The following is a 12,842-nucleotide window of genomic DNA, read 5'->3' as shown; positions in this document are numbered from 1 at the left end:
CTCCCCAAGCACAGCAGCCTGGAGAGGCCCCGCTGCAGGTGAGTGCAGCTCTCCAGCCTGGATCATTTCAAGTGCATTTCCCAGTTTGAAGTGTATCCACAAGAGAGACAGCAGTTTCACAAAAATACTACATTTCTACAAGTTCCTTTGGCATCTCATCCTGTGGCAAGAGAGACAGTGGAAGCTGTCTATATGCCTTTCTGGTCTGTGATACTTCAAGAAAGAAAAATAAAATAAAATTCAGGGCTACATAGATCAAAGTGGGCACCCAATAACCAATAAACATTTTTGTCTTTTGCTTTTCTGCATCTTACTGCCACTTCCAAACTGGCTGTCGGTCAGGAGTGGCTTGATGCCTATTTTTAGAGGTGAGGCTCAGACACTGTGGAGCTGGGCACCAAAGAAACAACACAATCTTCCTGTAGGAACAGCCGTATTATGAAACAGCAAGGCAGCCATAAGGCACAAACCGCAAGACAGCAAAATAGCAAATTATCAAATAGCTGCTCATTACCAAAACAATGCTCTTCCCTGCACAACAAAAACCCCAGAGCTTTTTTTTTTTTCTCCAGAGGGGGAAAAAAAAAAAAAAATCAGTGAACATGCAAATGAGGGCAAAGTGAGAAATATGCTCTGTGTATATCTGCAGTTTCCAAGTTAAGAGAACATTTTTGGGAATGCAAGTACAGCGCCCAGACACTGCAGAGACACACTGTTCCAGCTGCTTCTGAATGGCAAATCCTACCCTTCCCTCCCGGGGCTCTGACATCCCTGAGACCCAGCTCCAGGACTGCCACACACAGCCCTCAGTCAGCTGCCATCTCAAAGGTGTGGGTCGGTTTTACCTTGGAGACAACAAATATTACACCCCTGCCCTCTCAAGTCCTTCCTGGCAGCAAAGGAATGGTCATTTCCCAGCACCTGGAGGGACAGAATGTTCCTCCTCGCTCAACAAAAGCCTCCCACTTCCTGACCTGCCTCCTGGCTGTCCTGGCTCTGCTCCCTCTCGCCAGGTCTGTGTCCCTGGCCGCGATGCTGCAGCCTCCTCCCAGATCCCTGACCCCAGATCCCTGATCCCAGACCCCAGGGCCAGTTCTCTGTCTCCCCTCTCCAGACTGACCATTTCCACCCCTATGCTCCCTGTTACCCCTGTGTCCTGGCACCTCACAGCTGCAGGCTCCAGCTGCTCACATCTCCACTTCCCTTCCCACCCAGCCCCAATTTTCCTCCCCTCTGATCCCAGGATCTGCTGCCTCCCAGGGAAGATGAAATATTCAGCGATTACAGTCAGTAAGCCCTAAGCATATGCAAATGGATCTTTTTGAGAAGGCTTGTATCCTGGCTAAATTCAGATGCTTTGTCATGCAAATGGGAGAAAGACACATCTCTGGAATCAAATCCCTCATCCTTTTATTTTTCAACCAGATTTCAAGTGTTTTGAAGGAGAGGGCTATCATTGGTCTTCCACGGTAGAAGTTGAGAAAACTTTTAAAACACTAGAAAACCACCTATTGTCTTTGCCCGATTTTCAACATGGGCCACCTTTGAACTGAACTTTTACACACAAAAAAAGTTAAATGAATCAGCGCAAGGCTTAAGCATTGCACTGTAAGTTTTCCACCCAAACAGTGGAAGTTTGGCAAAGTTACTGAAATCTTGGCTGCTTTAATACTTGTGACAGTATCATATGCCTGTAATTTAAGCAGAATTAATTTCTTCTGTTTAATCTGAATGGCAGCACATACATTTCCTGAAACATTGTCATGTGCTCCCAAGACACCTGTGCAGAGTGGATGAGCACCTGAAGCACATGGCCAATAATAAATACTGATAAATAGCTACTATTTCCAGAGCCCTCCCTTCTGCACAGTTTATTAAAATGTTTATTCTTGTAAAATGCCTGATGTTCACAGACTCCCTGAGCAGCACAACTGCAACTTTTACAAGTCAGACCTGATGGATTCATGTCAAACCCAAACTTTAAAAAGCAGGCAGGATTAAACTACCAGATTTGTCTTCAGAAGGCAGGGGGGAAATTAATGCATTTTTACCACCTAAATCTTAAGAAACTAGCTGGCCACTTCCCAGGGATGAGTAGCAAATTCATCACTGAAGCTAGTAAATTTTTATCTGAATCTTATGTTTACGTAGCTTCCAAACATTGCAGTTGAAAAGGTGACTTAACTATGTAAACTCGTGCAATGCAGTCTTTTCAAATCTAAGGGGGAAAGAAACCATGAAAGAAGACACCCAAAGAACTGCACTCACACAAAGGAACTGTACACACAAACAGCCAACCTCTCAAAACAGACCTGAAGAGAAGCAGTACTTGGATAAGGCATCCTTTCATAACAAATTAAGTCACAGTCTCTAGTCATCCAGTTAGTTTTTAACCAAATTCTGGGTGTCTGCCAAGCCCCAAGAAGTTTAGGGCTTCTTGGGAAGAGGACTAGTTTGGAAGACCACTGGAACACGAAGAAAACTGAACTTAAAACATATATTCCCACCAGAATTTAATTTTCCTTATATGTGTGTTAGAAATGCTTTTCTACATATATATTTTCAACGTGAAGTATTATTTATATATAAACAGCTATATACATTTGCAAATGGAACTTGTGTGGTCTGGTCAGTTTTTTTCCTCAAAGATTAAAACTTTAGAGAGTTTCACCATTCAGTGAAGTGTTGTCAGGGCCAAGGTACTAATCTGAAACAGTCCTATTTTAAGGAAGAAGAGGGGGAAAAATGAAAACAATTATTCATAGATGCTGTGAAGAGGTAACAGTGCAGGATGTGTGGATACTTTTCAGTCATTTTTCCTTTGACAATGTACTCAGGTCTGAGGTGGTGCCAGCACAGCGGTGTGGTGAAGAGCTACTGTTTAACACAATTTTTCCATCCTTGAGCAACCGGGATGGACACAGCCCAAAAGTAAGGCACAGCTGCCCCAGAGTGAGAGGAAGGGGCACAAAGACTCTGGTGATTTTTGTCTCTTCACCTTCCCCATGCCTCACGGGTATCGTGTGCCCTCACCTTTGGTGTTTTTGTTGTGCAGCACCTCTCTGGCACAACATTGAGTATTGTGGCCCCCAAATTCATCTCCCCACACTTCACACGTGTTGTGAAGCTAAATAACACGGGCGGGCGGTTTACCCCAGAGGTCGAGCAGGAGGGACAAAGAGAGGGACCATAAAACAAATGCCATCTCGGAACTGAAAATTTGCCAAGGGCTATTACAAATGGCTGGCAAAACTTTGTCCGCTTTTGTAGTAATTACATAACCTCAAAGGACACAAACACTGAATGCAGCACGCAGCAAGACACCGTGCTACAAGGCACACTTGGCACTGGGCTGCTTTGTAAAATATATCACAGCAAATATCACAAACAGCAGCTGAACAGCACACATCTCTTCCACACTTGGTAAATAAGCTTTTCACACCCTGGTCCTCTCACTGGCACACATCCTCATGGGGAACAGACATGGTCCACACAATCAGGCCATTAAAAACTGAGGGAGTGTAATTTAAAAAAAATTTATTTCCTCAATTATTACAAGTGTATTTTGGAGATTGGTTGCTGGCTACATATTTTAGGCACTTAAAATCTTGAGGAGACACGCCAGTGTTCAGTTGAATATTCTGTTCTAAAAACTTTGATATTAAACATAATTACAATCCCACTCTTCTTGATTAAATAAGTACTTATTGTATCAGTCAAACATATGTATTTTTCTCTGCAGTTTCCAAATTAACACAATCTCATGCAGAAGTCAGAGCTGTATTTTTGTAATGTTTAATTCGGCAGCCTCTTGTTTTTGAGCGAAACAAAAACTCATGCATTACCTTGGGACAAGCATTTCATGGCTGTAAAACAATGTCCTAAGAGGGCAAAAAATGCAATCACAGTTTTTTGGAAGTCAGAAAGAAAGCGTATGAAAACGGCAACGATGTTATCTGATCAGAAAGAAGAAATTTTAACAAAAGAAATACAAAAAAAATCTGGAATGTAGACTACACACAATGGTATTACATATCATAAAGCAAGTCTCAAAGCTTTTTTTTATATTTTTTTTTCCACTGGAGGAAGGAGGAGAGGGGTAGAAAGAGGATGCTTCTAACTCCCAGCTGAGTTAATTTGTAAGCAGATGCAACCATGAAGCTTCTGACCTGTCAGGTCCACGATCTAAAACCAAACCATTTCAGTGTTTTGCATAAAATAAAATACACGTGAGGAGCCCACATTTCCAGCTGCTGGTTCTGAGTGGGAGACAACGTGTATTTAAATCGAACAGCACCATCTAGCAGGTCCTCACAACTTTACTTAGGAGGGCAGTTGCTACTTGACAATAAGTCAGTTTGGCAGGCTTGCCCTGAAATTTATTAAGCATTTTCAGACCAAACGAAATATTATGTGCTTTACAACACCGAGAACCCCGAGGAGAAATCAGCTGCAATGAAAGAGTACGACTGAAAACTGCTTAAAGTTTCATCCCCACCACCAGAGCACTCGTGTGTGCGGCTTGCACTGGGTAGCTTTTGCAAAGCAGAATTAAAACAACATGATCTCCATCTGATCCAATGCACAGCAGCCCTATGGATTTGTTTGCAGTCCCACTGCGAGGTCCCACTGTGCCCTTCAGTGATTTACCGAGTGTATTGACAAACACCAGCAGCCACGTACCGCGAGGAAATGGTTTAATTCCCTAATTTTGCTAAGACAAAATAAACAGTGCTTCCACGAGCCGGTCAAGCAATTATTTTTAAAATTATCCCTCCGCTGGAACTAAGAAGTGCCACTAGTTGATCAGATTTCAGAGCCCAAGTTGTGTCTCCGGCTGCATCTCAGCAATTAACGCTCGCCGGCAGGGCTGCCTCTGCCTCCCTCCACTTTCCCGTGGCAAAGTTAGGTGTGAAATTGTCAAACGCCTTAAATTCCCCTTCTCCCGCTGAAACATTAGAGATGCCTGGCCTGCTGCTGCTGCAGGAAGCGTGCATGCCAGCCTCTGGAATTAGGAAGTCTCGGGAAAGAAAATAAAAACAAAAAACAAAAAAAAAACATCCAACAAAACAACCAAACCCCAAAAATAAAAACGCACGGAAAGAACTAACCCAATCAAAAAAAAAAAAAAAAAAAGGAAAAAAACCATATTCAACCCTCAAACCCAAAATTCCTAAAGTAAAAAAAGGAAAAAAATCATATTCAACCATCAAACCCAAAATTCCTAAACTCAAGCACACAAAAAAAAAAAAAAAAAAAAAACCCCAAAAAACCAAAAAAACTTTTGGGTGAAGGTTCAAGACAAGCTGCCTGAAGGGAAACTCCTCGGCCGTGCCCGGAGCGCAGATCCCCGCGCTGAACCCGCTCTGGAGCGATGCGATTTTTGGAACAGAGAGAGGTGCGAACCTGGCAGGAGGTCTCTGCCTCCGGACCCCTTCAGCAGCCTCACCCCGACCTTCCCACCCCCGGTACACTTCGTCCCCCTCCTCTTTTCTTCCTCCTCCTCCTCCTCCTCGCACGGGCTTTTCCTCCCCTCCACCCCCAGCGTGCCGAACCGGCCTCGCTCACGCCAAGTCGCAGCCGCTACAGGACAACTTGAGGAGACGCCGTCCATTCCCCAAAAAACTGCGTTTCCCTGCCCGCCCGTGCCGGGGGCACCCCCAGCCCTCCCCGCCGGGCAGCGGGCAGGAGAGCGCCGGAGCTGCGCGCAATTAGAAATAAAAAAAATAAAAAAAATAAAAAAACCCGTAAAGCAGCATGAGTTGGGGCAGGCAGCGGGAGCCCGGCTCCCCTTTGTGCGGCGCCGAGCCCCCCCTCGAGAGCGAACAATGGGGGGCCGCGGCAAAAGTTGCGAGGCGGCGGCGAGTTGGGACCCGGCCCCCCCAAAGCCTTGCCGGGGCTCTTTGTTACCGGAGGGGGGTCCCGGCACCTTGCGGGGCCGAGCGGGCACGGCGGGGCAGCGAGCCTGGCCGAGCTCGGACCCCCGCGCTCCCGGAGCGCGGCCGCCGCTGCCCCCCGCGCCCCTTCCTGGGCCGCAAACTTTTGTGAGGGGGCCGCGCGCGCGGGGCGGGCGCGGAGGGGCGCGGAGGGGCGAGGTGGTGGGGGGGGGGCGGCACTCACTTCTCGCGGGCCTGGCTGTCGGACGGGACGCTGCTGTTGCTCTTGCCTTTGCCGTACATGCCTGCGGAGAAGCTCCCGACTGTCACGCACCTGTCAACCCATCACCGCCTCCCCGGGACCGGCCCCGTCGCCACGGTGACGGGCGCCACACGCGCCCGCCATTGGCCGGGCCCGCCCCCCGCGCGGTCCCGCCGCGCCCCCCGCCGCCGCGCCGCCGAGCGGGGAGCGCGTCGGAGAGACGCAAAGTGCGGAGCGGAGCGGCGGTGGCGGCCGGAGCGGGGCCGGCCGCGGCGGAGCGCTCGCTGACGGGCCTCAGCCGGGCCCTGCTCAGCGGAGAGTCCCCTCACCCGCAAAAAGCACCCCTGGGGGTCTCTTCACACCCCTCACCTGTCGGCCGCGAGGGTCTCCTCACACCCCTCACCCTCATCCCTGAGGGTCTCTGCACGCGTCTCACCCGCTCTCCTCACCCCTCACTCCTGAGGGTCTCTGCACACCCCTCAGCCACAAGGGTCTCTGCACACCCCTCACCCCTCACGCCCGAGGGTCTCTCCTCACCCCTCACCCTCATCCCTGAGGGCCTCTTCACACCCCTCAACTCCAAGGTCTCTCCACACTCCTCACCCTCGAGGGTCTCTTCCCACCCCTCACGCCCCTCGACCCCAAGGTCTCTTCACACTCCTCACCTGTGAGGGTCTTTTCTCACCCCTCAGCCGTGAGGGTCTCCACACCCCTCACCCTCAGCCCTGAGGGTCTCTTCACACTCCTCACCCTCAGCCCTGAGGGTCTCTTCTCTTTCCTCACCCTCACACCCGAGGGCTCACCCCTCACGCCCGAGGGTCTCTTCTCTTTCCTCACCCTCACGCCCGAGGGTCTCTCCTCACCCCTCACCCTCATCCCTGAGGGCCTCTTCACACCCCTCAACTCCAAGGTCTCTCCACACTCCTCACCCTCGAGGGTCTCTTCCCACCCCTCACGCCCCTCGACCCCAAGGTCTCTTCACACTCCTCACCTGTGAGGGTCTTTTCTCACCCCTCAGCCGTGAGGGTCTCCACACCCCTCCCCCTCAGCCCTGAGGGTCTCTTCTCTTTCCTCACCCTCACACCCGAGGGTGTCTTCACACCCCTCAACCACAAGGTCTCTTCATACTGCTCACCCTCACTCCTGGGGGTCTCTTCACACCCCTCACCCTCATGCCCAAGGGTCTCTGCACACCCCACACTCCTCACCCCTGAGGGTCTCTTCTCATCCCTCACCCTCACACCCGAGGGTCTCTTCACACCCCTCACGCCTGAGGGTCTCTTCACACTCCTCATCCTCAATCCTGAGGGTCTCTTCTCACCCCTCACCCCTCACACCCCTCACCCCCGAGGGTCTCTTCTCACCCCCGAGTGTCTTTTCTCACGCCCGAGGGTCTCTTCTCACCCCTCACCCTCATCCCTTAGGGTCTCTTCACACCCTTCACCCCCGAGGCTCTCTTCCCCCAGGGAAAGGGACCCCCCCCAGCAATGGAGGAGAGCGAGGGCCGGCACGGGGCTGGAGGTGGGGAGGAAACATTTCCTGAACCGAAGCAGCGTGTCTTGGAGTAGCTTAGAAAATAGTAATGAAAAAAATTATTAAAAAAAAAAAAATAAAACCCACCCACAGTCTGAAGAAAATTCAAGGAAATGCTTTGATTTTTTTTTTTAAAGTTACACGGCAATAATTGCGTGCTCCGCAGAGACAGCAGAGAGAGAGAGCAGCCACTGGGGCCATTTGTTACTTGATTTCTTTTTTTTTAAGTACCCGGAGCTCTGGAATTTTTGCACTCTTCCTCCTCAACCACAGTCCTAAATTTTGCAGATATTGGTGCCTGCTTATGTTTAAACTGTGGCTAACCCACTCCCCTATGTGACCCGTTGGAGGGGAGCTTTTAGTATTTTTTAGTATTTCGATGTTTTAAGTGAGAAATGCCTATTTTTTTTTTCTTTTTTTTTTTAGCATCTGATATTTCCCGTCCGTAGGGGGAAAAAAAAAATTTTTTGGAAAAAAAATTTTTTTTTTTTTTTTTTTTTTTTTTTTTTTTTTTTTTTTTTTTTTTTTTTGTCAAATGCACCCAACATCTATCTCCCCTCCGTGTTGGCCGGCAAATGTCAGGAACAACCAGGGCCACGGGAAAAAAAAAAAAAAAAAAAAAAAAATTCCAAAATTCGAGCAGGGAAGTTGTGCCAGACGTAGACCACCAGCATCTGTTTATCATTGTTGGAGCTGCAAGGGGGAAAAAACATCCTCTGGATCCTGAGCTGCCGGAGCGAAGGGAATGGTTGGTGAGGTGAAGCCGGGGAGGGGGGATTAGGAGAGTATTAATGAGCGGCTGGAACAAATTAGCGAGGGAGTAGCAGAGACAACAGGAAGGAGTGCGAGGGGCTGGAGAATCCGAGGTGCTTGTGGCAGTTCCCTGCCCGGCGTGGGATGTGCGTGCTCTAGGAACCCACCCCAATAATTCATCACACCGAAACACACGGCAACAAAAGCCATTTTGTGCCAAAGTTGGTTGTCCGGGGCTTTCACCCCGTTACACGATTTTTAAATATTTTTTATTTTTGTTAACAGCGTGAGAGTGTGGTTGGAGTGGATCTGGGGAAAGAAGTAAATTAGGCTGACATCATTCACCCTGGTTGGGACCGAGGCTCCTGCTCCCGAGTTACACCCAGGAAACCAGAGGAAGCGGGTTATGGTGTGAGGAGAAAGTGGGAAAGGAGAAAAAGAGGGAGGAAGGAGTGAGTGGAAGGGAAGGAGAAGCCGGCAGAGGAAATGAAGGACGAGGAAACGAAGGATGCGAAAAAGGGGAAGCAAAGTAAAAGCACGATGCACGGTGAATTTTGGGGGGAAAGACCAGGGAGAGAAGCTGAGAAGTTGCTGCAGGGTGAACCAAAGGGAGGCGTTTTGCCCGCATTGGGGCAGAGGAATTGTCACACGGAGCTGAGGTGGCACTGGGGCCAGCACGGGTGGCACACAGAGAGACAGAGAGAGAAGGAATCGGGGCAAGGAACAAAGAAAGACTCGGGCTGTGGGGTAAATTAAAAATAAGGTTGCTGAGGAAAGGAAAGGAGCGAGCGTGGACATCCTTGTTCAAGCCACAGGGGTAGCTGGAAGTTGGGTGCAGATCACCCGGAGCAGAACTTTGATCCCAGTGTTTGCTCGCCCTCGGGGAAGGGTGGGATCACGCATCGGGAGGGATGAGTAACTCCTCTGCAAGGCTCCCCTGTGCGGTATCAGCGGGGCTTTCACACCAAACTGATAAAGGTGGCGAAATCCTCCCCGGCGAGACAATCCTCCAAAGCTCTCGTTCTGTTTGCCTCAATGGTTTTGGTTGACTTGTTTGTGGTTCAAGGGTGGGGGATATGGCCGCGTCAGTGTTGTGTCAGCCCTGCGAGGGGAGAACTTATCTTCTGGAGAAGGACAACGTTGAGGTGTTTCCTAAAAATGTGATGGCGAGATAGCTGTCGTGTCCTTTGGATATGCATCCCGGGACGGGACTTTCGCAGCTGGGAATGCTTTGCTCCCGTTTTCCATGTGATTTATTTGCATCCCTGTGGTTTATTTTGGCCTGAAGGGCCGCCAATGGGTTGTGTGTTCGCAGATCAAATCGTGATTCGGGGCAGAGCGGGATGAACTTCGGGAGGGAGGAGATGGGCCCTGGGGCAAGAGAGCGTGAAACGTTAAATGTTAAAAATTCTCTTCACAGGTCTGCCTCCCAAGCGACCATTAACATTCAGGTGATGGCTTTGTAATTTTGCTCAGAGATCCTTCCGTGGGAAGGGCAGGAATGGTGCTAAGCCTTATTTATGGAGCAGGAGAGAAGCGCAGAGCCGGGACCCGCCGGGGCCATGCTCCCCCTGCTCCGGAGGAGGAACTCCGTCCCGGGCCGTGATCCACCAGCACCACGCCAACAAAATCCCACCACCACAGTGGGGACAAAACTTAGCTTGGGAGGCAGGTAAATCACCACGGAAACCCACCCGAGCAGCGTTCCCAGCCTCGGCGTGTCAGGAATTCTCCCTCGGGGCGGAGGTGCCCGCAGGTTTGCCGGGTACCCCCGCCCTTGCTCCAGTCATTCCCAGCACTAGCACTGCTCTCGGCAGGAGCGCTTGGATCTCATGAGGCCAGCGCTGTAATTAATGAGATTTGAGGCGCGAGCGCCGAGACAAAATTCGAGTTTCCAATATCAGGAATGAAGATCCAGCCTTTGTTGCAAAAGGGGATGAGGGATGGCAGTACTTTAAAGCTTCTCAGTCCGACACTGGAAAGGAATTCACAATGTATTTTTAGAGTGTTATAAAAATCTCTTACATAATGCTGATTAATTCTTCGGTTTTAGGGAAGAGCACTGGGCTTTGTGCACAAGAGTGTTGACCAGCTAAGCCACTGAAAAGGGCTGGTTTGGGCTAGATTTTCCCCCCCCCCTTGAACTTTTTCTTGGGCAGAGAAAGCTGCAATTGTTCAATTATTACAGGATTTTGCTTTTTGTTTGGGCGTGTTATGAATATTATTCTGGAAACTGTGCCTTATTCTTGGAAGTCTTTATCATTTTAAAACATATGTTATGTTATATCACCCTGTCTGAGATATAGGATAGCTCCAAACTGGGTGGTTGGTTGTTTTTTTTTCCCCCTCTCTCTTGCTGCAGCTAGTTAGAGTATGGATTAATGTTAAGGATATCTGCAGTGAAACATTGCTTGTGTGGCTGACTTAAAGAATGTCACATTACAGGATCACAGCTTTATTGATACAGTAATATGTACAATCACTTTGTATTTCTGCCCGTTCTGTTGATCCTCAAAAATCATTGATTAGTCCAACTGGCAGGTTTCACACAGCCCTTAACAAAGGGCTATTCAGGAAATGAAGTCTGTAAGTGCTACTCCCTTATTTTAATTCCAGTTATCTATACTTATTGCTGTGTAGCTGGGAAGATTTTTTGGGCAAGATATCGTGGGAGAGAGATGCTTTTGTTTAGTCTTTTTCAACAGATACGTGACCGAGGCAGCTTTGAAGCCTTTTCTGAGGAATCCTTCGTCCTTCTGTAGAATGTTTAATCTTCCTGTGGAGTGTCTAACTATGAGACTCCTTCTGCAGACTTTCATTCTTGTGCCATACAGATGAGCAGGGGTTGCTCAGGTGATTGAACGAGTCCTAAATCGTTGCTGGAGAATGGAGAGAGCAGGAACGCATAGGTCAAAACAAAATCTTTATTTGCCCCTCTTTTCCACCCGGGAGGAGGAAAAAAAAAGTAATTATAGCTCAGGGGTAGGGAGGGATAATCCTTGTGGGTCCCTTCCTGCCTGAGGTTCTCTGTGATTCTGGATCTCAAAGAAAGGCTTACCAATAACCCAATAACCCCTTGCACTTTCTGCTTCCAGCAGGAGCCACAATTCCCTCCTGTCTCTGCAGCAGGAGCCAGGGTGGTTTCACAGCCTCCTGTCACACAGTTCATCCATGAAGGGGCCAGAGACAGCACAAACACCATCAGCTGGCAAGCAAAACTTGCTAAGAACAAACCTTCCACGGGTTTATTGCTCTCGCTGGCTGTGCTGGGGCTGTTCACACACTGCACACGTGTGCAGTTCAGAATGGGGAAATTATCTGCACGAGGCACCCAGTGCCACACGGTCTGAACCTTGCAATGGAAAAAAACACACGTTTGTGTGTACTGGTTTCCTCCACGGCTTCTTTTCCTGGTGTTTTATGTGGTTTCAGCCCTCCCTGGTGCTGTTTTCACTGCAGGGGCTGTCACAGCCTCTCTCACACAGACACTTGTGTGTGTGCCTTTGGTGCTCGTGCTGCCTCTCATGAAGAAAAGTTCAAATCCAGTCTTCCTCTTCTCCCCAGTCACATATTTTGACTTCTAGAATGGGAATTCATACATTTCTTGGTGAAATGTGTTTGATAATTGGGGTAAAATTGTGTCTACAAATACATAAACACCCTTAGTATCTGAGATCTCCCTAATTTCATTGGTTAGCTCGTTGTTTTAAGCCATTTCATGGAAATTACATTTTTCCAGACAACCCAGTCTGGGGAGGGGGGGGGGGGGGGGGGGGGGAATAGTATGAGAAAAAGTACCTTGCCTTAGTTATTAATCATTTGAAGGATAGCTGAAAGTCACCATTGCTGGCTCAGTGATGTGTCACATCAGGAATGTGGCTCCTTGTGCTGCAAGTGACAATAAACAGAAGAAAAACTGAATGAACACTGGGAATACAGGTAGATGTGAGGCTAAATGGGACCCTGATCCTGCATGAAGCTCCACATGGGCAGATCTCTCTCTGCATGACGTGGGTGCAGGGATTTGTGGCAAAAGACTTTGCTGCTGAAGTGCCTTAGCTGCCACTTCTAGCAGTTAGTGCTGTGCTAAAAAAAAGAAAAATTAAAAAAAAAAGCCCAGCCAGAAATCACATTAGCAGCATCAAAATTGCTTTTATTTTCAGGGTCAGTACCCTCAGCAATATGCTGCAGGAAAAGGTTGATCCCAGTATGGAGCTGCTGATAATTCCCGAGTTGGTTTGACATATGCAGGCTGCTGTCGACTTCAACAGGCTTATTTAACACATTTGTTTCTTTTGGGTTTAGGATTAGCCAAAATGCAATTTTGTGAAGCTGCACTGACTGATGGGGTTGGCTGCAGTGGGCTCTGGGCCTGGCAGGACTCAGGTTGCACAAGTATGACAGCAGAAAGTCTGCCC

General features: G+C 48.8%; 2 protein-coding genes across 15 annotated transcripts in view; one reads left to right on the top strand and one right to left on the bottom strand.

Annotated features, from left to right (window-relative positions):
• Positions 1–6,301, bottom strand: part of SSBP2 (single stranded DNA binding protein 2) — a 135,532-nt gene extending 129,231 nt beyond the window's left edge. For all 4 annotated transcript variants that reach the window (XR_005626231.1, XM_039696310.1, XM_039696311.1 and 1 more), the window contains exon 1: positions 6,121–6,301. Coding sequence is in view for 3 of the 4 variants with exons in the window: in XM_039696310.1 (XP_039552244.1) it covers positions 6,121–6,179 (59 nt within the window). In the remaining variant the exon portion in view is untranslated. The remainder of the gene's footprint in view (positions 1–6,120) is intronic.
• Positions 6,302–8,284: 1,983 nt separating this feature from the next.
• LOC120496180 lies at positions 8,285–12,166 on the top strand. 11 transcript variants are annotated; one of them, XR_005626239.1, is made up of 3 exons: positions 8,285–8,419; positions 9,845–9,875; positions 9,954–10,662. XR_005626239.1 is itself a non-coding variant. In XM_039696369.1 (3 exons), exons 1-3 carry the CDS (start codon positions 8,417–8,419, stop codon positions 10,258–10,260), a joined length of 345 nt encoding a protein of 114 aa, XP_039552303.1. In that variant the 5' UTR covers positions 8,287–8,416; the 3' UTR covers positions 10,261–10,662. The 11 variants fall into 11 exon arrangements, 4 of the variants coding, with proteins under 4 accessions (XP_039552303.1, XP_039552301.1, XP_039552300.1 ...); XM_039696369.1 differs by having other exon boundaries at positions 8,287–8,423; XM_039696367.1 differs by lacking the exon at positions 8,285–8,419 and adding an exon at positions 11,523–12,166 and having other exon boundaries at positions 9,413–9,875; positions 9,954–10,096.
• Positions 12,167–12,842: the final 676 nt, after the last annotated feature.

Source organism: Passer montanus, unplaced genomic scaffold (genome assembly GCF_014805655.1).
Source record: "Passer montanus isolate IOZ18808 unplaced genomic scaffold, ASM1480565v1 scaffold97, whole genome shotgun sequence".
In the NCBI taxonomy this organism is placed as follows: domain Eukaryota; kingdom Metazoa; phylum Chordata; class Aves; order Passeriformes; family Passeridae; genus Passer; species Passer montanus.
The sequence above is the reverse complement of the archived record's forward strand: the minus strand, read 5'-3'. Positions and strand labels throughout refer to the sequence as shown.

What these genes read in the sequence shown, in the direction of transcription:
- LOC120496180 (XM_039696366.1), top strand. Translation starts at nt 9,768, where the DNA reads ATGAACTTCGGGAGGGAGGAGATGGGCCCTGGGGCAAGAGAGCGTGAA. An exon ending in AAGCGACCATTAACATTCAG is followed by an intron (nt 9,876 to 9,953) that starts GTGATGGCTTTG and finishes TTTATGGAGCAG; the next exon opens with GAGAGAAGCGCAGAGCCGGG. An exon ending in AAACTTAGCTTGGGAGGCAG is followed by an intron (nt 10,097 to 11,519) that starts GTAAATCACCAC and finishes TTCTGCTTCCAG; the next exon opens with CAGGAGCCACAATTCCCTCC.